Source organism: Heterocephalus glaber, unplaced genomic scaffold (assembly GCF_053883595.1).
Source record: "Heterocephalus glaber isolate CG9 unplaced genomic scaffold, H.glaber_assembly_v1.0 deba00001608, whole genome shotgun sequence".
Taxonomy (NCBI): Eukaryota; Metazoa; Chordata; class Mammalia; order Rodentia; family Bathyergidae; genus Heterocephalus; species Heterocephalus glaber.
This window is the reverse complement of record NW_028258379.1, coordinates 5740613-5764781: the sequence shown is the minus strand read 5'-3', so window position 1 is coordinate 5764781 and position 24169 is coordinate 5740613. Positions and strand designations below refer to the sequence as shown.

The window sequence follows — 24169 nt, the reverse complement described above, 5'->3', positions numbered from 1 at the left end:
GCTGTTGCATGCTTCCTAGTAATTGTCAAACCTTGGCTGGGGTGACTTGGCTTGAATGCTGACAGATGCCCTAGGTTCATCACCACTGCCTTCGGACGTATGTTCACTTGCCAAGGTTTCAGTGACCCATGGTCACTGTGGCCTGGAAATATTAAATGGAAAATTTCAGAAACAAAGAACTCCTAAGTTTTAAATAGTGTGTCATTCTGAATACTATAGTGTGATTAAACCTTGTATCTTTCTGCTCCATCCCACCCTGAGTGGGAATTATCCTCTGTCCCAGGTATTCACAGTATATGTGCTGCTCACCCTCTTGCTTTGTAGCCCTCTCAGTATCAAATTCACTGCAGTGGTATCACAGTACTCCAGAAACTCTTACTTTACTTAATGATGACACTGAAGTACAAGGGTAGTGACACTGGCAATTTTATCGTAGAATATTGTTTCAGTCATTCTAAGTTATTTTTAGTTATATTGTTAATCTATTGGTGTGCCTAACTTACAAATTACACTTTATCCTAGGTATGCATATATAGAAAAAACCATATATGTATAAGGTTTGATCCTATCTACAATTTCTTAGAACATATAGCCCTTGAGTAAAGGAGTGTCCCTGTATTTTATAAATTAATCATTAGTTGTAAATTTTTTTTTTTTGCAGTGCTAGGGATTGAACCCAGGGCCTTTGCACTGAGCTATATTCCAGGCCTTTTAAAAATTTTCCTGTGACAGTGTCTCACTATTTGCTCAGGCTGAACTCAAATGTGTGATCCTCCTGCTTGAGCCTCCCAGGATGCTGGGATTATAGGCATGCACCACCATGCCTGGGATTACGTGTAAATTTTATCGAAACTTTTATTATGTGACTTTTCTAGCATATATAGAATAGAGAGGAGCTTTCCATGTGTAGATCACCCCAAGTTAATCATTAGGGGCATCCCACTTGTTTCATCTGCTTTCTGCTTTGTGGAAGCAAATTTAAACAGATCCCATAGACCATGTCATGGCTCCCATGACACTTTAGCGTCACTGAAGAATACAATATGTTTATTTTTCTTACGTGTCCATAATGGTGTTATCACACCTCTCATGGTTGTCATTCCTAGTTATTATCTATTGTTGAGTCTATAACTCAGATATTCCTGAGGGTCTCAAAAATTGTGTTTTGAGGGCCAGGGATTTAGCTCAGTGGTTTCACCACCTGCTGCGCAAGCGCAAGGACCCGAGTTCGATCCCCGGTACCAAAAAAAATGTGTTTTGATAGTTGTTTGATTCAGGATCAAGTGAGGTACACGTCATTCTTGGTTGTTACATCTTCTAAGTCTGTCTTAATCTACACCAATCTGCACTCTCTGCCCCCTTTTTTGGGTCTGTCTCAATGTCATGCATTTATTGAAGAAACTGAATTGGTTCTGTGCAGAATGCTCCCATTCTGGGTTTGTCTGTTTCCTCATTTAACTCTTCTTGAGTTCCCATAATTCCTGAAAATGATAAGTTAGCTCTAAAGACTTGCTTATATTCAACACTTAGGCAAGAACATCACAGGTCATAATGTACTTGGTGTTATGTCATATCGGAGACACTCAATGTCTCATTGTCTTGTTCTTGGTGATACTAACATTCATCAGTGAATTTGGATGCTGAGAATTTTATCCTGCCATCGTAAAGGTTTTTATTTTTTTATCATTTCTGAGCCAGTTATTTCACTAGAAATAGTTGGTTATTTCAGTTATCTCCACCTGCTCTTGACCACTTCCAACTGAGTCCTCAGTACGTGTTGAGATGTCACTACTTCCCTCAGCTCCCATCACAGAAAGAGAAGTCGCTATGGCTTTTGGGGAGATGTCCTCATGAAGAAAGAGAGATCGGGCCTTTGACTTTTCAATTCAACTACTGTAGAATGTTCTTTATTCTGAAAGTGGAGGCCAATGTTTATCTTGAAAGAACTGAGTCAGGAGAGTGAAGAGGAGGTGGGACTGGGTAGTAACAGCTTTCTGTAAATGCAGATATTGAGCCCAGGAATTCCAGTAAAATATAATCTTAGAAAACTGTGTACAAACTGAATGTCTTTTATCCAAAATGCTTGGGACCAGAAGTGCTTTGGATTTGGGAATTTTTCCTCAGATGAAAAATTTTTCCTCATGATGACATATCTTGGGGATGGGATTCAAGTCTAAATGTGAAATTCACTTATATTTCAAACATACCTTATATATATAGCCTGAAGGTAATTTTATTTTTTTTTGTTGTTGTTGTTGTTTTTGGTACCGGGGATCAAACCTGGGTCCTTGCACTTGCGTATCAGGCAGCGAAACCACTGAGCTAAATCCCCAGCCCCATGAAGGTAATTTTAGACAATAGTTTTAGTGAACTTTAGTTTTGACCCATCACAGGAGGTCAGGCGTGGAATTTTCCACTTGTGGTGTCATGTCAGCACTCAAAAAGTTTCAGATTTTGGAGCATTTCAGATTTTGGATTGTCAGATTAAGGATGCTCACCCTAATGACAGGAGTATCCTCTTTTCTCTTGTATTTAATTGTTCCCAGTGGATATTTGCTTCTGAGTAGGATGTGAGGTGCTGATAGATGCTGTTGTTAAGACAGAGGGCTGATGAGCCAACTCCTGCATCAGAGCTGAGCAGCACCTGTTCCCAGCCAAATCCCTGAAAGAACTTTTGGAGCCATGCTACCACTCACCCCACCCGTATTCCAGCAGCTGTGGCATAACTGGAGTCAGTTCTTAGTAGGAGATTTTTTTCTATGATGAGAGTGCACAAGTCGTGACATGTGGGCCTGAAGCCCCTGACTGGCGCCAGAAAGTAGAGCAGAAGGGTCTGGGAAAGGCCTCACCAACCAGCAGTGGATGTGAATGACCAGGATGTTGCAAGTGTGCAGGAATTTATGATGGCAACCACAGTCAGGAATCTCTAGGGCTTTAAAGACCCCAAAGCTCACCCTAGTGCTGATGGGACTGGTAGCCAGGCTCAGTTAGAATGGGAACCATATGGTGTGGAAAAGCCAACGTGCTCCAGCGAGGAAGAATGGCTTGTCTAGGCCTGAACTGATGGTGTCCAGCTACTAGAAGAGCCGCATGCTTGCCTCTTGCTTTGTACCATCCCCACGTTGCCGAACCTCTCTCTGTTGTGCTGTCCCAGGAGCTGTGTGCTTGGTGTCAGATATACCGAAACCGAGCTATAATTTCTAGGTGAAGTCTGGGAGGTGGACAGAGGTACAGCTTGGAGTGAGAGGAGGTTAGGGTTGCAGATAGATTTAAAGTACTGTGTGATGGCATCTCATTGGTTCTTATTCTGTTTCAGTAAATATTTATTGGTGTATTTGATTGTTCTTTAAGATGTCTGAATTTCCGTTAAGATTATGATCAGAGGAAGTGGAGGGGGATTGGTTCATTGGCAGAAAAGTTGCCAGGGAACCTCAGGATTTAATCTCCTGATCTGGTTGCTATAGTACCAAAAGCAGGTTAGAGGTAGCATTTCGGACAGGACAAAGTAGCAAGCAAGTCAGGAGGCAAAGCTTACAGAGGATAAATTAGAAAGTAAACCTAGGGTGGCTCCAAATTCTATTTAAGAAAGTCATTGTCCACGAGGTTGCATCAATCTACAATTTCTGTCCCACTGAGGAAGAGGGGCATCACATTCGATGGACCCTGTTTCCCAGGCCTGACAGAGATACGTGCTTTGTTGCTTCTCACTTTCTTGGGGTACAGAGAAGAGGAGGGATGCTTGTTAGTTTAACGGGAGGCTGAGGAAGGAAGAGAAGAGTATCTCTCCTGCTTAGGGCTGTGGGAAGGCTGACATGAGACCCAGCTCAGCCTGGCTGGGAGAGCAATGTGGTCACTGGCCCTTTCTCAGTTCCTTACTGCCCCAGTGATTAGCTGAGCATAGCACATGAAGCTGAGATTCTGAGGCCTAACACTCCATCTAGTAGCAGATGGGTTCCCAGGACACATGGGAAGGTGGAGCTGTCGGTCGCATCAGAGATGTTGTGAAATCCCTGTGCATAGTAGGCGTTCCTCTGGGAGCGAGCTCTGTGCAAGCAGATGAGCTTTTCAGTTCTGAGCTGTGCATGGGCAAATGGCTAGGGCCCGGTTCTACCTAAAGTATAACCTAGGGACCGAGGGTGGCAGGAGCTCATTTGTAAGGTCATCTCTGAAGGTAGAACTGCCCAGCTAGTAAACAGGCAGGCAGACAGTCAGGGCAGTGGATTGCCCTGGATGCAGAGTCACGTGGAGCAGGGGAGGCTCACCTGTCCTTTGAAACAAGGGGTCTGGTGGCTCAAGAGGAAGCCTTCTTGGGGCTTGAGGGTGACCTGGGGAATGAATGGACAAGGAACTACTTTGTTTGCCATTTTGTCCTGAGTTTGCTGACAGGAATGTAAAATCTAATTTTAGCCATGTACTTACCTGTGATCTTTCATGAGTCACGGAGACTACTCCAGAAGCACAGATGACTTATACCCTAGAAAGGGTGGACAGATCACCTCATCTCAGAGTCCCTTCAGGTATTGACCTGATTGTCATGTCTGTGGCTCCTCATTTGATTAGGTTCTCCCTACGAGTTCCCAGCATATGCTATTCTTTTTGGTCACAGTGGTGTCTTTATAGCTGGGCCTTTGAAGAGCCATTGAGACAGTAATAGAAATAGAGGTGAGTGACACTGAGGGAGCCCTGGGTTGAACTGGTTTTGGGCCTGGTACGGGGTTTTTCTTTCTAGAATAATTGTCTGTAGCTTTCCTATTTTCTTCCTTTCTGCCTGTCACCTCTGAGTCTCCGAGAGCTTCCTTGCCTAAGCCCTGTGGCCCACGCTCCCAGCTTGGCTGATGAAATGCCATCTGGGCATGGGCTGGTGTGGCCACAGGGGGCAGAGGCGGAAGATGGGCTCACTTTCATTTCTGAGCCTTCTTTTCCTTCAAGGATTTGGCCCTCCCAAAAGCAAACAATCTGGACTCATGTGTTTAGACATACATATGTGTTTTTTCACAGTCCCGGCAGTGGTACGGCCTCCTCTGAGCTGCAGTTGCAGGAAGGATGGCATTTTAAAGCAGAATGAATTGCTGTTGAGTCGCTGCTCTCCTGCACCCAGGGCCATCAATCTTGCCTTGAACGCTGTTCTGCTGGTCTGCTCGCTCAGGCTCATCTTTCTGGGGCAGACTTATTTACAGAGCCACAGCTAAATAATCTCACTCCCCAGCCCCACAGCCTGGGCCTCTCTTGGCCACTCTTAAAAATAGCTCAGGATGAAGAGAGAGAACCAGGGTCTGGTTACCTCCTGTGCTCGGGGTCTGATCTCACTGTGCCTCCTGTGTCTGGCAGCTCAGTTCTGCTCAGAGGCTGCTGGACGGGCTTGTGGCCCTGCAGGAGGTGGCGAGCCTGCCTGTCCCTCTCTCGCTGAGCCATCCATGCCAGTGGTAGTTCCCTTCAGGGGAGTCCTTCCCAGCTGTCTTGCCCAGCCAGCTGAGTGGGAAATCTCAGGGTTGGAAGTCGCAGTCTTGGATGAGCACAGGCTGTTCACAGACACAAGGGTGGTCTTGGGCACAGGCCTAGCCTGGTGGTGTTGTGTTTAAGGTGCTGATTTTTCCACCTTATACTTTCCCTTCCTCCAAATGGCAAATACCTTTGCCCAGCCCTGTCAGCTTGGGTACTTTGGGGGGCTTTTAGCCAGCTCTATATTGTGAATCAGGAGCAAATAGCCCAGCAGAATGATTTCAAAAGTTTTGAGTTTGGCAAGAAGGGAACTTTGGTAAAGTTGGGACCTGCAAAAATGGAGAGGAGAATTTGATTGCTGACAACATTAGCATTAAAAAGAATCCAGGTACTTAGAAATGCGACAATAGAAAAAATGCCCGAGGAACCAACAAAGCTCCCTTTGCAGCTCCAAGTTGCAAAGGTGAAAGACAGGCTTGAAAAGAGTGCACTGTGGCACTGAATGGCAACAGCCTAGGGAATGGGAATTGGTTCCCCAGGATTCAGTTCATGATGCTCAGCCACTCAGGCACTTAGAGCCTCTGCAGATACCAGCTAGATGCAAAAGGGTTCAACTACTGCTCCAGGGCCCTGGGATTTAGCCACACCTGCCTCACAAGCACAAAGTCCTGAGTTTGATCCCTGGTAACACACCAAAAAACTGCTCCAGCTGGCAGCAGACTTCTACATGGTGCTAGTTCTACTCACATGCGGAATTCAAGAGTTGTGGGGTCAGGGAGGCTTCCACCTAGATTTCAGAAGAAGGTCTGGGAGGCCAGGCAATGTGCCCCTGAGACGGAAGTGTGTGAAGCTGTGGGTATGAAGCTGAAAGTGCAGTAGAGACCCCAGGATGTTGGAGAAGCAAGGAACGTGGATTGTCTAAGGAAAACTACAAGGAGTGAGCAAAGTTGGCCTAAGAGAGAGGCCATGAAGGCTGTAACTAACAGCAGTGTCATAGGGGCAGGGCCACCCAACCCCTTTGGAGTTCACATCTTGCCACAGATTATCCCGTGTGCTGGACATGGAATTACGAGATTTAATGTTTGCCCTGCTGGGTTTCAGTCTTGGTTTTGTCCCATGCCTTTCTATTGCCCTATGTCTGCCTTTTGGAATGAGAATGTTTATCTTGTGCCACTGTATGTTGGAAATGTTTAACTTTTTCTTTTCTTTCTTTCTTTTTTTTTGGTACTGAGGATCCAACTCGGGACCTTGCGCTTTCGAGGCAGGTGCTGGAACCACTGAGCTAAATCCCTGGCCCAACTTTTTCATTGTGACAGGAGCTCACAGCTAAGAGTTTGTCTTAAATCTCAGTGGAGACTTGGGACTTGGAGTTTTTGCCATTGCTGAAACTGTTAGGACTTTGGCAACTCTTAGAGATGGTCTAAGTGCATTTTGCATATAGGAATTGGGGGGAGGGCAGGACAGAATGTTATGGTTTATGTCTAAATGTCCCCCCAAAGCCTCATGTGCTCTTAAGTGGAAGGTGACTGGATCATGGGGATGTGATACTCATCTGTGGATTAGTCCACTGACGAGTTTATAGCAAAATGTGGTGTGGGGAGGTAAAGCCTGGTTGGAGGAGGTGGGTCACTGGGGCATGGCCTGGAAGGGTGTTTCTCCCTTCCTCCTCCCTTGATAGCTCTCTGCTTCCTGCCTGCCATGCCGTGAGCAATTCTCCACTGCAATACCCCTCTGCCAGCTGCCCTGCCTTGGAGCCAGCCAATCTCTACAAACTGAGCCAAATTAAACCTTTCCTCCTTAGAGTTGTGGGTGTTGAGTATTGTGTCCCAGCAATGAGAAGGTAACTAAGAATGCCTATGCTCATTACATAAACACCTGATATGCAGCTCCACTGTCTGTGGGAGTCCTTCACCCCACACCCAGCATTTCAGGCTGATCACCCTGAGGGACACAGTCTTCCCTGGGCTGCTTGCTCAGGGCTGGGATTCAACAGGAGACCTTGTCCTGGCACCAGAGTCCACTCAAAGAGACCAAAAAGAACAGCTCAGTTTCTGAATGTTGGCTGCTGTGGAAGAACTCTGGGCTCTTGGGTGGCCTTAGTGAGGCAAACTCCCCCTAGCGCAGGCAGCTGCAGGGCCAGGGCTTGTGGCGCCAGTGACTGGTTGATCCCCCACCCTTTGACTTGGACTCAGGTGACTTCCAGGTTTTCCTCTCCCCTTGCCTGCCAGGTCTCCCTCCCAGTCTGGCACCTGGCCCCAGTCCACAATGTCGGGGCTGCTCTTCCCAGTTTGTTCCCCACCAGCCTTGGGCTCTTGCTCCTTCCTGGGCTCTGAGAGCTGCCTCTCGCACTGCCGGGGGTGGTGGCAGAGGGTTTGGAGGAAGTGGGCTCACTGCGACTGACGGCTCCACCTGCTGGCCGTCCTGACCCTTGCTGCTTGCAGCTCTGTCTCCATTCCTGCCACCACCGCCGCTGTTACTGTTGCTGCTGCTGCAAGATTTTATAACAGACCCAGAGACCCTGGGTCGGAAGCATGACCCAGCAAGCAACTTGGCTCGCTCCTCCGGCCAGGATCCGGTCCTGCTGGATGGCCCTAATAAGTTTCCCCTAGGAAAAAGTGCAGGGGGTGGAGAGCTAACCCTCTGACTGTGTTGCTGTCCCCAGGGACCCTTCTTCCATGAAGACTGAGGCAAGCATAGTAGCCGCTGAACAGAGCCTGCTGACATGACGTCGGCCACGGAGTTTGAAAACGTGAGCAGCCAGCCACCGTACAGCCGGATCAATGCCCGGTGGGATGCCCCGGACGACGAGCTGGATAATGACAACAGCTCGGCCAGGCTCTTTGAGAGGTCCCGGATCAAGGCACTGGCAGGTACCACAGGGCCACGGGGGTTAGAGGAGCATGCTCAGGTCACCAGGTCCACAGCCTTCCCCACAAGGTGTCCCTCTGCTGTCAGTGAGCCCTTGCCTGCGGGGGGCGGGGGGGGGGGCTGGCCCAGGCAGCCTGCCCCTCCTCCCCAGGGGAGCACAGGCTTCAGCACCCTTGCCCTGAGCATCCCTCACTTCCTCCCTTCTGAGAGGGAGGAAGGCGCTAGGGAGGTGGTGCCAGGGGTCCCTGCCTGCTGCTACAGTCTGAAGCGTGAGAAAGTCTGGGCGAAGGATTGTCTGAGGGGCTGGGCGGCGGCGTCCGTGTCCATGTGAGGTCCTGTGTGTCCCGGGCTCCTGCCTGGGGCCGGGGCGGGGGGGATCATGATCATCATCCTCTCCGTGTCCCAGAGGAACAGAGCAATTCTGAGGGCCACTGAGAACAGATAGCACCCTCCCTGCGCTGCCTCAGGAGGGAACCTGTCCGTAAACTGGAATTAGATGTGTAGCTGGCTGGTGTGTGGTGGTCTGTCCCTGTCCCTCTGCCTCTTTCTGTCTCTGTGAAAATATCTTACATCTCTAGCAGAAATAGCCTCTCCTCCCCCTGCTGGCTGAGATCTGATTCTTGGGATTTTCTTTTCTTTTCTTTTCCCCCTGCTTTCTAAGCCTTGTGACTGTTGTCTCCCCTGAACTTAATGCAGGGTAACTCTATGCTGGCCCCAAGTCCTTGGCCAGTATAGAAAACTTAAGTTCTATGGCAGTGTATGGTGTCCAAGGGAGCTTCCTTCACCCGGTCCAGCCCTAACTGGACGCGATACCCCATCGCTGATTGCACCTGTCCTTGTAGGACCAGCACAGCCTTTCCCATAAACTCTCTTTGGAGTGGTTCTTCCCTCACCCCATACGGACCTGCTTGAGGTGCATGGTGATCCTCCTCTGTCTCCTCTTCCTCCACGCTCAGCCACTGTGGCCCTCAGCTGACTTTGAGACCCACGCCCGACCTTAGGCCACTCTGAACCATACTGACCTTCCATCCCGGGAGTATCTGGGCTTTCTGGTCCGAAAGGGGAAGTATCTGTTGTCAGAGTGGGGAATCCACTCAGGTCATGGTGTCACCCTGATATTTCCAAGAAACTCCTTCTTCTTTCATCTCCTTCTCACCTTCCTTGACCCCACAAAACCCTTCCTTGATTTTTTTTTAGGGGGACAGGTAATAGCAGTGACTCCTTGCTTTTGCTTATATAACTTTAACCTTTTTAAATAACCAAACTAAATGGAAACCCTTGGCTGGTTGGTCTGGTTTTACCTTCTGTTTTTTTTTTTTTTTTAAACCTGTGCTGGGTAGATCTGGCTGCACAGTGACACAGATAGAAGAAGGGAGGTGCCCAGCTCCCCAAGATTTGCCAAAGGACAGAATGAGGAGAGAGGCTGTCCTGTGCGGGGATTTTTGGATCACAGCCTATTTTTTTAGGAAGCCAAGGTAAATTTCATTTTAGCAATTATGTATTGTACTCCTACTAAGTTTAAAGCTAAGATATGAAAGGAGAGGGGGAACCACAGATGAGTTCAATATAGCATCTGTCTCTAAGGGGTTGATAATGTATTAGGAAAAAATGAACTATTCTTACAATTAATTAGCATAAGTAGAATTAGAGAAGAACTGTGGGAAAGGCACATAAATTAAATAGCAGTGAGAGAGCAAAGGAGGGAAAATCGGAATAGATTGTGAGGAGATAGCAGTCTAGCTGGGAACTGAAGCATCCCTGTGCCCGGGACAGCAGAAGAGCTGAGGGTTTTTCCAGCTGACCAGGCCAGGGTGGCCTGGTCTAATGAGCAGCCTGGGAAATGGGTGGAGATGGAGTAGAGAGGCAAGTGCAAGAAGACACAGCGTGAGAAAGTTCATGATTAGTCCTAGGTTGATTATGGAAGAGCCTTGGCTAACTTTGACTGGGCCAGGTTAGGAGTCTCCACCTTATCTACTATAGGGTCCAGATCCCCTAGGGAGGGGGACTCCACTAGTTATAGAGTAGCAAGCCTAGACTTTAATGCTTTAGAACAGCTGGCTAACAAGTAACATGCAGGTAAGTCTGGGATCTTTTCAAAACGTTACGGAATGACCTCTGCCGGAAGCCAAAGCTGTACAAAGTCCAAAGTAGAGAGGCCAGATGCACCCATTTCTGCAGGGCCAGTAGCAGGGAAGAAGGGCGTGTGTTAGACTTCCCCAGTTCTAACTCTGTGACATGTTTTCCTGCAATACCATCTTCAGGGTGACCTTAGCAGTCTCGTCAGGGACCAGCTTTCCCAACAAGGCCTTATGAAGTGGAAGTTACCTTTGGTCCCATTGTATCAACATGCTCTATGCCCGCTGTCCACTCATGAGAATATTAAGGTCCAGAAGATTCAGCTCTGTGCTTTGTATTCGATGGTGGTAATCTGCTTGTAGGTATATGTACAAGGTGTGGGGTGGTGGCGGGGTGTGCTGGCATTTTTGTCTACATTTAGAGGTGTAGGACAGTGATGGCGAACCTTTTAGAGCTTTCAATGACATCAAACAGCCTGCTGCAGCACACATGCCATAGGTTCGGCATCCCTGGTCTAGGGTGAGGAGGAAAATATTGCAAGACCAGATTTAATTCCTGATTCCACCTCTAATGCTACAGCTCTGGAAGATGACGGGCTCCACTTCCTGCTTTATAAAATGGGACTGTAGTACTTTCCCAAGATTGTTGTGAAGATAAAACAAGTTAAGGTTTATGGAAGTCTTTTTAAATCAATAATATGTGCTAAGTGACTATTAGCTACTGTATTATTATTACTTAAAAAACTTCCTGCAAATACTTTCTGCCCTTTTTCAACTTCATAGGTCCAAGATCATCAACTCAATCTTTGTCCCAGTTACCTTGGCCTTTTCCCAGGCTTGTTTCCTCATTCTTAACTCCACCTCCCTTTGCCTGGGCAGGGCAGCATTGGAAGAAAAAGCCAGAGACCAAGACTTTCTTGTGCTTAGAATTCCTGGCTCTTTTCCCTACTCCACATCTTCCACTGATAAGGACAAACATGCTGTTCAGGTCGCTCTGTCCATAAGGCCATCAAGTCCAGCTAGGTCTCCACCATCCAACTGGGTGACGTGGGGCCCATGAAACCAGCGGATGATGGGCCTCATCAGATGTTCTTCCTGGCATGGCAGCTCTTCTAGGTCCTTCTCCATTTAGCAACTGGTGACTCCATCTTTTTTGCCTCTTAAGTCAACTTGGTCTCAGCTCTCAAGAAATACTTCCTATTCTGCCTCTCATACCATTCCCACCTCTTCTCTAGGCCTAAATAAGCCTCCTGGTTACTTTGCCCTCATATATAAAAACCTGACCTGTCTCCAGAATGAACAACTCGATTTTAAACACACAATCAGCCTGACTAAAGTATAGGGGGAGGTGGGGAAGAAAACTTGCAGAGGGAATAATAGATTTGACCTTGGCAATGCCAAGGGGAGGGTTAGGGGCCCAGCAGGAATTTTTTCCTTAGATCCTAAGCAGATTTTGACTTAACGTCAGTCTCTGGCTGGCAGCACTTCCGGGGTTAAGTGGCGGGTGGCCCGAGGCTTCCTCCTCAAAAGGGGACTGTCTTGCTCTCCTTTGATAACTGCTCCTGATGCCTTTCTGCTTTTTGGACCTGCTTTGAGGGATTAGAGGAGGGAGAGTGGCAAGGTCCACGTTTCTATCCCTCCACAAGATTCCACCCTTCAGGCTTCAGTGAGAAGGGGCCCTGTGTCTCCTTGAGCCACTCTGCCCCCCAAGCCCCACTGCATTCCTTCCCTTTTTCACCCAAGAGCTGCTCCTAACCAGGGAGCTGTCGGATGAGGGGTGAAGCGCTGTGGCTGCAGAGTCAGTAGCTAGACCGGTGCCCTCGGTGCTGTCTCACGCCTGGAGCCCCTGCCTGCCTGCACCCCCTCCCTGGACCTGGCGAAGAACCCCCGAGACGGGGTGATGTTTCCAGGCTTATGTGGCCTGTCTGGGAGAGGGGAGAGTGGGGGAACAGAAAAGAAAAATGCTTCAAAAACAGAAGTCCATGCATCCTCCTTCCCCCTTTTCTCTCTTCTGAAACTGTTCCTCTTCCCCACTCTCCCTGCCATGTGCGCGCGTGCACACACACAGCTTGGCCTCCCAGCATCCCCTGTGCCACCACTGCGTGATTTATGGCTCCTCAGTACCCAGGGGCTGCAGTGTGGAGAGCAGTCCAGGCTTCCTTCAAGGTGCTGTGAGGAGGACAGGGCCTGTGTTTTGTCTCAGTGTTTTTCCTGTTCTTTGTCCAACTGAGCAATTGCTAAGGGAGAAGCTAACCAGCATCCCTCCTTTGAAAACCAGCACATGGCATCACGCATCCCACTTGCTCTGCCTTTAAATTGGGACCCCGGGATCTTGTCATGGATGCAGGCTTCCTTTCTGCATTATCTCTGGAAGCAAGAAGGGCCGACCGGTGAGAGTGGACGGGGACAATGCAAAGAATGTGACAGGGCAGCAGGTGCCCCACGGGCTGCGTCCCTGTGCTCTGAAGCACATAGTTGCCACTTTAGACCCTGACCGTCCTCCTGCCTCCCTGTGCCCAAGCCCCAAGGTCAAGTTCTGTGGTGGGCAAATACTCCATCAGCACCTTAGCGCTGTGGCTGGCAGACCCACTGCACCCTGCCCACCCTCCCTGGCTGTCCAGGGGCTACCCAGAGAGGCAGTCATGGGCTATTCCTGGCTTTGGCCGGAGGCCCTGACAGTCTTCTCATAGATGCTTGGTCTCTCCCTCTGGCCCCTCTCCCCAGCTGTCCCAGGTGCCCCAGACCCAGGCTCAGCTTTGCGCCAAGAGGGTGTGATGTCCCACAGGGAGCAGGAGTTCACTGCAGTGAGTAGGGGTCCAGCCCCTCCTGGCAGCCGAAGTCAGGAGACTCAGAGGCAGCTTCCTAAACAGAGGCATCGGCTCTTCCTGGTCCCCTCCCAGCTACCTGTGAGTGCAGAGAAGGGGTCATTAGTGGGAGGTTTAATTTTCTTCCTTCCTCAGATTTCAAAACATAAAATGAGAGACTATGTACTGGGGAAACATGCTATTCAAGGAAATATCTACAATCATCAGCAGTCATTTTAATGTACTGTCAGAGGAAAAACTAATTGGATCAGCAGCTTTCTCTTGGAAGTCAGCCATTGTGAGACTGTCCCCAGCCCTGCCCCAGGCCACTGCCCAGACAAACTTTGCTACCTGTGCAGGTACACCTGCAGGAGGGGCCACCTTGTCCTGAAAGGTCCAGGCAGATCTCCCCTCATGATGAAAGCTGTTCTCCCTCCTTGAAAACTCTCAGCAGAACCAGGTTGTTCCCCTTCCATGGGTGACTGCTATCTATCACTGTGAAGATGCTTTATCAAATATTAATACACCAGGGTTAATAATAAGACTGTTTCTTCCCCGTGCAATGCGGCCTGAGTGAGCCACGTTAATAGTCTCCTCCATCTTTGGGACATTCCTGAGGGCTGTCGGCTTCATTCCCAAGGGCAGGCTCTAGACACCAGCCAGCACCCACTCCCGCTCCCCACAGCCTCCTTGCATCCTGCATGGCTGAGGAGGTGCCAAGTGTGTTTTCAGAGCATCTGTTCATTTTGTTCATTTTCCTTTTTTGTGTCACTGAGAAAAAAATGACAGAGAGACTTGTAGCAGCTGAGTCTCTGGGAGCATTTTGCTTCCAAACCCTTTGGCCTTCAGATGCTGGAAACTGGATCAGCCAAGGATTCTCACCTTACAGTCTAGTGAAAGGGGAGTAGATCAAATAATCACACTGTGTCTAGCTACATAGACACACACTCTGTGTGTGATGACGAATTCTGGTAGATGCTGTGAAGATTTCCTGGGAACTGTAGGAGTTTATAACATAAACTATAGCTTATACTGCAGCCAGAGGATGAGTAGGAGTTGTTTGAGTGGGAGTGTAGGTCAGTGGTTGAGAGAGCAGAGAGGAGAGGCGGGCACAAGGCACCTCTTTGAGGCACAAGGCCTTACAGGTCACGAATGAGTTCAGAGTCCTGGCAGGAAGCAGCAGGAAACTTGAAAGGGGTGGGGGCTGAGGCAATTATTTGCAAAAGAGAAGGTTGAAGGGTCAGAGAGAGGGAGCTGTTAGCTGGGACAGCTGTCAGGGCTCAGGGTAGGAGCTGTGGCCTTGGGTAGAAGGCTGGAGGGCCAGAGCTGTTCCCAAGCCATTACATTGCTTTTAGAAAGGAAGTGGTATGGTTAGATTTGGGGTTTTAAAGATCTCTCTGACTTCAGTGGGGAGGCCGTCCAGGAAAGATGCCGTGGCAGCTTGAGCCCATTGGGTCGCCACAGTGGGGGCGAAAGTGGTCCACCCCAGCAGCACCAGTCTTCGGCCTTCCTGCCGCTGTCATCCTTGAGGGTGACCTTGGCCAAGCCACTTTTCTGCTCCTCACCTGACTACTAGGGGCTCGAACTAGATGTTGCCCAAGGCCCTTCCCCCTCTGGTGTCCTGAGAAGAAACCACCTATGCGACAGTACTGACAAAGTGCTGCTCTATCCAGAGTGGAGGAGCTTTGGGTCCTGGCTTGGGGAAGGGGAATTGATCCTTTTCAGCAAATCGGTGGATTCTCCAGAAATTCTCTTCTGGGCTTGACTTGTCTGGTGTTGCATCCCCAGTGAGTGTCTTCTCTCTCTGTAACCACCAAAGCAGGTGTCCTGACAGTGCCTGGGGCCCATGTGCTGCTTTGTAATCCCTGTGCTTTAATGAGATTGTCACGCGACCTCTGCCACTTGGGCCCTCTTGCACATTCCTGAGTCCCACCTGAGACACCCATTCCCACTTCTCCTTCCATCACCAGCCTCTTCAGCTGATCAATACCTTGAACTCACTTTCGTTTTACATCCTGTAAATATTGTCACCAGCCAAGGCCGGTGATGCTCGGTGGTGTTCTCCAAATCAGCTCCTGTCATTTCATTTCCAGAGTTAATTTGTCTCCACAAGTGGAGACTCCCACAACTGTCTCTGCACTCTCTGCCCATCCAGTCTCACGCACTCAGGGCACCGAGAATCTTTGTCCTCTGACACATTTTTAGTGAGATGCTGCCTGGCCTAAGAGCCGCCAGGATCTTCTTTACCTGGAGTATCAAGTTCAAATTCCCTTCATCATCCTTCAGCTTCTTTGTGCTGGATCAATTAACCACCTCCTGTCCCCACCCCCAAACATGCACACCTGCATGTACATGCTTGCGTTTCCACTGACAGGCTTTGAACCCTTCCCCCTTCCCTCACCCCGCCGCCATTCTAAAGCCATTATCATCTTCAAAACTAGCTTTCTCCAAAAGCAAAACCTTTTTTTAAAAACCTGCTCTATGTAACCTGTTTTCCTTTGCTAAAATGTATATGAAGACCCTATTTTATTTTCAAAAGTAGTAGGGCAATAGCTTTTATATCTGTACTACTAGAGATTTAACCCAGGATCTTTTCACTGAGCTGCCTCTCTAACACTTTTGTGAGACAGGGTGTCACCATGTTACTGAATTGTCCAAGCTGTGCTTGAACTTGTGATCCTCCTGCCTCAGCCTCCCAAAGTGCTGGGATCACAGGTGTGCACTACCATGCCTGGCTACCTCTGATTCTTTCAAAGGCAATCTTATGTGCTTTTATTATTGCCTTTTGCATTTTCAAATTTGGAGTAACCATCCCACATTTCCACCCTGGAAGCAACCCTAGCTAGATTGTAAATCCTTGAGGGCCAGGGAAGTGTGTTCCAGCTGTTCACAGTACCAGTGTGATAAAAATTTGTTGGTTGAAGAAGCACTTCCTCCCCAAAGTATCCCTGGAGGTCTGCCCATATGCTGTGTCATTGAGGGTTGTCACATGTTTGTAAGAGTTAAAGCGTAGGCCCCTCTGGGTCCCTTAAACTCTTGGCTTCCTCGCATGAGGAGAGAAAGCCCGGGTTGTGAACCCCAGCATGAAACGGTTGCCTTCCTGTGGAGCCTTTTCTTGTAGGCTCAAGTGGGTAAAGATGCTTATGATTTTTGCCTGATGAAATCCCTAAGGCAAAATGATGACAATGATGATGAAGATGTTGATAGGAAAGAACAAGGCTATTTTGGAAAAAGCGGAAGAGAAACATTTTATTACTTTCTTTAAAATGTGAAAATGTATTTATTTCTCTTTTAAAGAAGTAATATGATACCTGGTGGGTAAAATTCAAAAGTTATAAAAGGGTAAATAATCAGTTTTGCTTCAGGGACTCAGTTCTCCCATGACCTATGTTAACTACTTCGTGTGTCTCCTTCCACAGATGTTTTATGTACATCTTTACAGATGATCTGTATTGTTTTCCTCCAACTTTGTTTTTATTTAACTGTACATGTTTCTATACTTTTCACTGAATATATCTTGAAATTGTTTTATATTAATATGCAAACAGCATCCTCATTCTTTTTTACAATTATGTCATATTCCACTGCGTGGACAATGGAATTAACTAGCTAATTAGTCCTTTATTGGTGGATGTTTAGATTGTTTCCAATTATTAGCTATTGCAGATAATGCAATGTACAATGGTACCTCCATTCATGAACTTGATTTTTTCCACAATTCTGGTCACAAGCCAAGTTGGATGAGAAGAACCGAATCAAATGCAATGGTTAGGTTTAATGTTGACCTTATGGGGAAATTTGATTCGGTTCTCATCCACTTCAGTTTGCAACCAGAATCCTGGAGGGAATTGAGTTTGTGAACCAAGCACAGCTTACTTTACAAATATACAAGTGTATCTGTAGGATAAATTCCTAGAAGTGGGATTACTAGGTCCAAAAGTGTGTGCTTTTATAATTCTGATTGTTCTTGCCAAATTGCCTTTCATAGAGGTTGCCCTGTTATACCCTCTCCAGCAACATAGGATTGCTTTGTTCCCTACATTCTTGCCAACACCATATTTTATCAGACTTGTTGATATTTGTCCATCTAATAAGTGAAATGTAGTGGAGTTTTGGGGGGGTTTTTTTGGTGTCAGGGTCTCATATAGTTCAGGCTGACCTTAAACTCACTGTGTAGCCCAGGTTGGCCTTGAGCTCATTGTAATCCTCCTGCCTCAGCCTCTCGAGTGCTGGGATTACAGGTGTGCATCACCATGCTCAGCCAGTAGTGTCTTTATATTCTTATGTTTTACTGTTTAATTTTTGCTATGAAATTTTTCAAATATTAAAAAAAAGTAGAGCTGGGCATGGGAGTGCACCTCTGCAATCCCAGCACTTGGGAGGATGAGACAGGAAGGTCATCACAAGTTCAGGGCTAGCCTGAACTATGAAGGAAGACCTTGTCTCAAAAACACAAAACAAAACAAAAAGAAAAAAAGGCAAGATGAATCATCACCCAAATTTAGTAATTGTTAATATTTTGTCATATTTGCTTATCTTTTGGGGGATTGAAATATTTAGAAAATTCTCGTGACATTTTACCTCTAATTAGTTTAGTACATATCTCTGGAAAACAAGAACATTTACCGCCTAACCATATATCATTATTGTATTTAATAAAATTAATAATTCCTTAATCTATTACCCACTTGATATTCAAAAATTTCCACTTGACTCACAAATGTCTTTTATGATTAGTTTGTTCAAATTAAGGACCTTGTATTAGATTTTGTGTGTGTGTGTATGTGCTTTTTAACTTGTACTTCTATGAGTAGCTTGAACAACTTTTTTCCAGTTTTTATTTAATAGTTTATGTTTGTAGTAAATGATGATCACATTCCTTGTGGGGAGCTGGTAACATGTTTTTTTCATCCCTTTCCCCTCCTCTCCCTCCGCCCTGGACAAGTTTTTGTATGCCTAAGAGACTTTCATAATCTCTTCTGTTAGCTCTTTGTTCACACTGTTGTTTTTTTCCTTATTAGTCTGTAGGAATTTGTGTTAGTCAACTTTCTGACAACATAACAAATACCTGAGAGAATCAACTTATAAGGAATGTAAGGTGATTTGGGCTTATAGTTTGGAGGTTTTGGTCCATAGTTTATCGTTCACATTGCTTTTGGCCTGCAGCAAGACAGCACATGGCAGGGAGTGTGCAAAAGAGCTAAGAACTGGGTCCTGCAGTTTCCTGTGAGAGCGAATGACCTAAAGACCTCCCTGGAGGCCCCGCCTCTACACTTTCCACCATTTCCCAACAATGCCGAGATGAAGACCAAGCCTCTGACACTCAGGCCTTAGGGGCCATTCTGGACCCAAAGGATAGCAGGGCTTTTTACGTATTAAATGATTACCCTCTGTGCTGTGTGCTACAAATATTGTTATTCATCAGTTTGACTTTGCTCTTGGTGCTCTATCCCACAGAGACAAAATTTTTGACATAGTTGAGCTTTCAATCTTTTATTTTATGGCTTTGGATTTTGTTAGACTGAGAATAGAAGGTCTTTCTTTAGGTTAATATTATATCTAAAAAATTCTACCGTGATTGATTTTGCTATTTTTATGGTTTCATTTTGTGCATTTCAGTTTTTGAGCCAAATAAAATGTTTACTGGAGTATGAGGTATGAATTTAACTTAACTTTTCCTGGGTGATCATCTAGCTTTGCCAATACCTTTTGTTAAATAATCTAACTTTCCCCTTCATGTTTGAAATGTACCTTTATCAGATAGTGAATGCTCATATGTACTTGGGGCTATTTCTGTTTGATTTTATATCTGTCTTTCATATGCTAGTACTGCACACTTTTACTGTAAGTATATACTTTCTTTGACAGAAGAAAAATCTGAGGCTGGGCACAGTAGCTCATACCTGTAATCCTGGCTATTCAGGAAACTGAGACAAGAAGATCACAAGTTCAAGGCCAGCCTGAGAAACTTAGAGAGACATTGTCTCAAACTCAGTGATCCTCCTGCCTCAGCCTCCTGAGTACTGGGATTAATAGGCATGCACCACCACGTTGGGCATCCTAGTTAGTTTTGTTTGCTTATTATTTCCAATGAATGTTTGAATAATTTCTCTAGTTTTCCCCCAAATTTTGATAATTTAAATACTAGTAATATAATGATTATTATATATTATAAAATATAATGGTTGATATTTAAATCTATTAATATATTAATCTAGGGTAAATTGATACCTTAATGATATTGAGGTTTTTTATTCAATAGTGTAAAAAGCCAGGCATGGTGACACATGCCTATAACCTCAGCACTTAAGAGATGGAGACTGGAGGATCGTAGCAAGTTCAAGGTTGGCCCAGGACTACATAGTGAGTTCAAGATCGGCCTGAACCGCACAGTGAGACCCTGTCTCAACAAACAAACCAAACCAAACCTCGGGAACCTTTTAAGTTTTTCTCTGTATAGAGTTCCTCATTCCTTTTGTAAGGTAATCCGGAGCCCAGCATGGTGGCACACACTTGTGATCCCAGTACTTGAGAGGCTGAGCAGGAGGGTCAGCGTGAGTTCAGGGCCAGCCTGGGCTAGCTACTAGTGAGTTCAAGGCCAGACTGAACTTCATAGTGAGACCCTCTCTCGAAAAACAAAAGTGAAACAAAACAAAACAAAAAGAAAGGTAACCTGAAACGTTTTGTCTTTTTGTTATCCTTGGGGACCTTACAAATTAGTATGTTGGGTTCAGGGTTCCTTTTTGCCTCTGGGATTAAATCTATACTTCTAAGCCTCACATCCAGGGATTTCCACATCCTGTTGAAACCTTGTTTTCCACAAATCTCCTTCTAACCTGTGGCCACTTAGTAGTCTGTGAACCAGCTTTGACCCTGCACAGCTGTCTGCTCAGGCTCTTCTATCCCTGTCCTCCCACTGCCTAAGAGCTTTCCTCCACGGGGACCCCCTTGACAACTCCCATTAGAAATGCCCTCTCTCTTCCGTGACCTCTTCAGCATTTATTATATGTGCCATTTGCCTGGTGGCTGATCCAGTATTACCTTGTGATAGTGTTGATGTTATTAAAATGAATTGACATTATGCCTTGCGTGGTTGTGAGACGAGCTGTTGTTGAGTTTGGGTCTTGTTTCTTCAGTGGATGGGGAAGCCTTGGCGAGTGTGAACCAGCCACGTGCCGGGCAGCCTCTAGTAGTAGAGGTGGTGAGGAGGACACTAGTTCATGGGACAACGCACTGTGTGCAGCACTTTCCATGTTATGAACTCGTTTATCTGAGAAAGTCTCATTTCCTGGTTCAACTACAAAGGCTAATATAGTCTTATAAATAATGTGGGGCAGCTTCCTTACCTTTTCTTCCTATAGACTAACTTGTATGAAATAAAGAGTATCTATATGGTGATCATTTAAAATATGCCTGTAAAGCTATTTGAATTGGAAATATTGGAATAATAGTGGCCTAGTGGAATGCAGATGGGCCATGGTTTTGGTGTCATGGGTATACCTGATGTCAGGTAAACTTTGGAAGGGAGGTATAGAGAGAATTCACCCAGTCAGGACATCCAGACAATAACGCTGGGCCAGAGCCGATCAGGGAGGAAGATGGGTTTTCTAGGGGCAGCTCTAATCTATGTGGGAAGCAAGGTGGCCCCGGCTGGCAGGGAGGCATGCAGAAGGATGTGCCTGAGGGCAGCAGAGCTGAGTCAGTCTGCGCTCACCCACCCCTCCTGCATGGGCAGAAAGGGCTCTGGAAACGTCCCGGCCTCCTCCCCATAGCAGATCCCCTGCAGGGTGGCATGGGTCCCTTGGGGACATCAGGCCCAGTGCTTAGCTGTCTTCTGTCCTGTCCACACTACCAGAGTTCCCAGCTCAGCTGTCCCAGAGCCACCAGCCACTCCTGCACTTGGGAGGCTCCTGAGCAGCATCTGGGCGTGCGGGTGAATGGGCTGAGCATGCGAAGTGGAGCAGCCAGAGCAAAAGAGCTAATGGAAATTAATCCTCACCCCTGGGCCTCTTCTCTCCTTTTGCTCATCATTAGCTTCTTGGAATCTGCCTCTGTCTCAACACTGAGAAGTGTTTCAGGTGCTGGGGATTCTGAGTAACCACCCCCTGCCCCTACTCACCTCCCCACTCCCGACCCCCACCGCATTTTGGGGTCCAGGAGGTATCATTTGTGTGCTGAAAACTGGGGAGGCCTAAGGATGCTTGATGAGACTTCTGCACAAATATGTGTGCCAGCCCAGCAGCCTGGTATTAAATTCCGTGTCCCCAGCTTGAACCACTTCCCTACCCTTTCCCAGGCAGAAATAAATAGGTCTTAGTACCCATGTCATGAAATTTCTGGATTCTTAAAGACAGAAAGATGAGGAAGGAAAAGAGGACTTTAGTCTTGGGGGATGGGATACTCACCCAGAAAGGGGCTGAAATTTTAGTTCCTTAGGCAGCCATTCCACATCAGATTAGGAGAGTGAACCTTAAGGAGCAGATGTGGTTCTAGGAAAGGCCCTGGGCACTGCTGGCTCTGTAGGATCCACACACACCCAGAATAAGTGCTACTGCATCACACCCAACGTGTCATCAAAATTTTAGTTGTGCTCTGCTGAAATTGGGAACACCTTTTAATTTGCCGCTAACAAAAGGGTAAGGTGGTGCTTAGTTCATAATGTAGTATTTTTCCTCTTAGAATTCTTATTTAGGTGGCTGCCATAGAACCCTTTTACATGGCTCAAACACTCTTCATATTTATAGTAGGGTTTATCTGCCTCAGGGTCTGGGGATGTCTGTCTTGTTCGTGAATTCCCTGCCTCCACCCAGGGCCTGGCACCTGATGGCTCTTCAGTAAATATTTGCTGAATGAATGAACAGGGGAGTAAAGAGACTGAGTTCCTAACACTAAAATAGCCATGAAGTTGGAAGGAATTTGATGCTGCAAGTCTCGGGAACTGCCAGCATTATACCCTTGGGGCAGTACTGGCTGAGCTCCTCCTTTTGTGCCTGTTAAATCATATATTTAATAATTCACAAAGCCAACCCCTCCACGGTTTGGGCTCAGTTGTGTACGTCTAGCCTGTTCCCACAGTGGCCCGACATTCCTGCCTGCCTGGGCCACTCTGCGTCTGCCCTGCCTGTGACCTACGCCCCGGGTCCTGCAGCCACACTGCCAGGTCAGCTCTGTCCCAAATCTTCAAACCAAGTGCCCAGGAGCCAGTGGCCACAAACCATTCACAAAACCAAACAGAAGAAGATTTCACATTGCCTTCACTATTTTTATCTGTTCTTTGCTTTGGGGTTCTGTTTAAATTTTTTTTAGTCCATGTTTGCAGTGTATAATGATCGCATTCATCATGGGAACTGGGACGTGTGCATAGCACATCTTCGTTCTTTCATGTCCCTTTCCCTCCTCTCCCTCCCACTCCCTTCATCTCTTAGTCCTCGTCTCATTTGAAAAAAAAATCTATCTTCCTATTTTCTGTTATCTATCTTGCTATTTTGCTCTTTAATTTATTTATACTTTGGGTCTCTTGTATAGGAGAAATCATGTGATATTTAAGCTTGTGTGTCTGGTTTATTTCACTTAACTTTATGGTCTCAAGGTTTTGTTTCTATCCTTTTTCTTCTTTTTGTCACTCTTTCTCTTTTTCTCTCTCCCCTCTGCAGTTCTTTCCTTTCCTTTGAGCTAGCTCAGTCTTCTGTCTTCTTTCCAGCCCTAACCTGGATGGGGAACCAGCATTTATTTGTACAGAAGTGCCAGGAGTAAGTACCCACCTGAACTGTACAACATGGGCCAGGAGCTCAATTTGGGCTGATGCTGGTTTAGGAGGGGGATATTTTGTCTCTGTCCCAGGGATGAAGATCAAGACCCTCTGCCTGATATTCTAGGGGTGAGAAAGGTAACATAATGCAGGGAAGAGCCCCCAGCCCACACCTTCATTCTCCTCAACCCCATGTGGAATCGTGGTCCCACATATGCTGACTCTTCCCTTGCTCCTCGTTCTCCTCCACCTATCTGGAGGGTGAGCAGTTTGTTTTACCTGTCATCAGGCCTAGCATAGGCCTGCCACATAAGGACTCAATATGTTTGTGCATAGCCACTGTCTAGCTGTGGAGGACCTACTGGGGAATGGGGAGCCCACCCAATACGGAGGTCAGGACAAGCGCTCCTGAGAGGTCTGCCTACAGCGCATCTTAAAGGATGAATGGGAGTTAGGTGAAGAGGACAGGGAGGAGCAGAGTGGACAAGAAAGAGCATTCTAGGCAGGGGGAATATTGGATGGAAGGATGAATGGATGGATGGACTGACCTGGTATGGAAATCTGAGTTTGATGGCACAATAGTAAGAATATTTCAACTGGCAGCAGGAAAAAGATGGCTGACTCCGGGGTGCCTTCCCACAGTGCACGGTGAACGGGGATGGTGGGAGATGTCTCTGTTGCCTCCGTTGTGATGGCCTGTGGCCTTCTCTCATCAGGAACCACACACACTCGCAGGACGGGGTAGCGTGAAAGCAGCAGTCTTCTCGGCCAGGCCTGGGGAACTGTAGGGTTAAGGTAGAGCCCCCAGCCCTGTGTCACAGGCCCCCAAGCAGCTCTCCCAAGGTTCTTCTCCCCACTCAGATGAGCGAGAAGTCGTGCAGAAGAAGACCTTCACGAAGTGGGTTAACTCCCACCTGGCTCGAGTGTCCTGCCGCATCAGCGATCTCTACAAGGACCTGCGGGATGGGCGGATGCTCATCAAGCTGCTGGAGGTGCTCTCAGGAGAGATGCTGGTAAAGCCCCTCCCTGTGCTGGCCCTGTGCCTAGGCCGGGGTTTGTGCCATCGGCCCCTTTCCAGGAAAGACATGGCTGGGCCGACCTGCAGTTCTCTGGCCTGCCAGGGTTTCTGGGAGGTTCCAATACTTGCAGTGTCTGGTTTCCACATGGCTACTGGGTTTTCTGACCTCTTCTCAGAACTTCTCACCCCTTGTGACCGAGATTCCCACCCCTTCATG

General features: G+C 47.2%; 1 protein-coding gene across 2 annotated transcripts in view; it reads left to right on the top strand.

Moving 5' to 3' along the window:
- The window catches only part of Sptb (spectrin beta, erythrocytic), a 120365-nt gene that overhangs the window by 42473 nt on the left and 53723 nt on the right, over positions 1–24169 (top strand). For both annotated transcript variants that reach the window (XM_087195271.1, XM_087195272.1), the window contains exons 2-3: positions 8102–8309; positions 23796–23947. In XM_087195271.1, the coding sequence (XP_087051397.1) occupies positions 8162–8309; positions 23796–23947 (300 nt within the window). In that variant the 5' untranslated portion in view covers positions 8102–8161. The remainder of the gene's footprint in view (positions 1–8101; positions 8310–23795; positions 23948–24169) is intronic.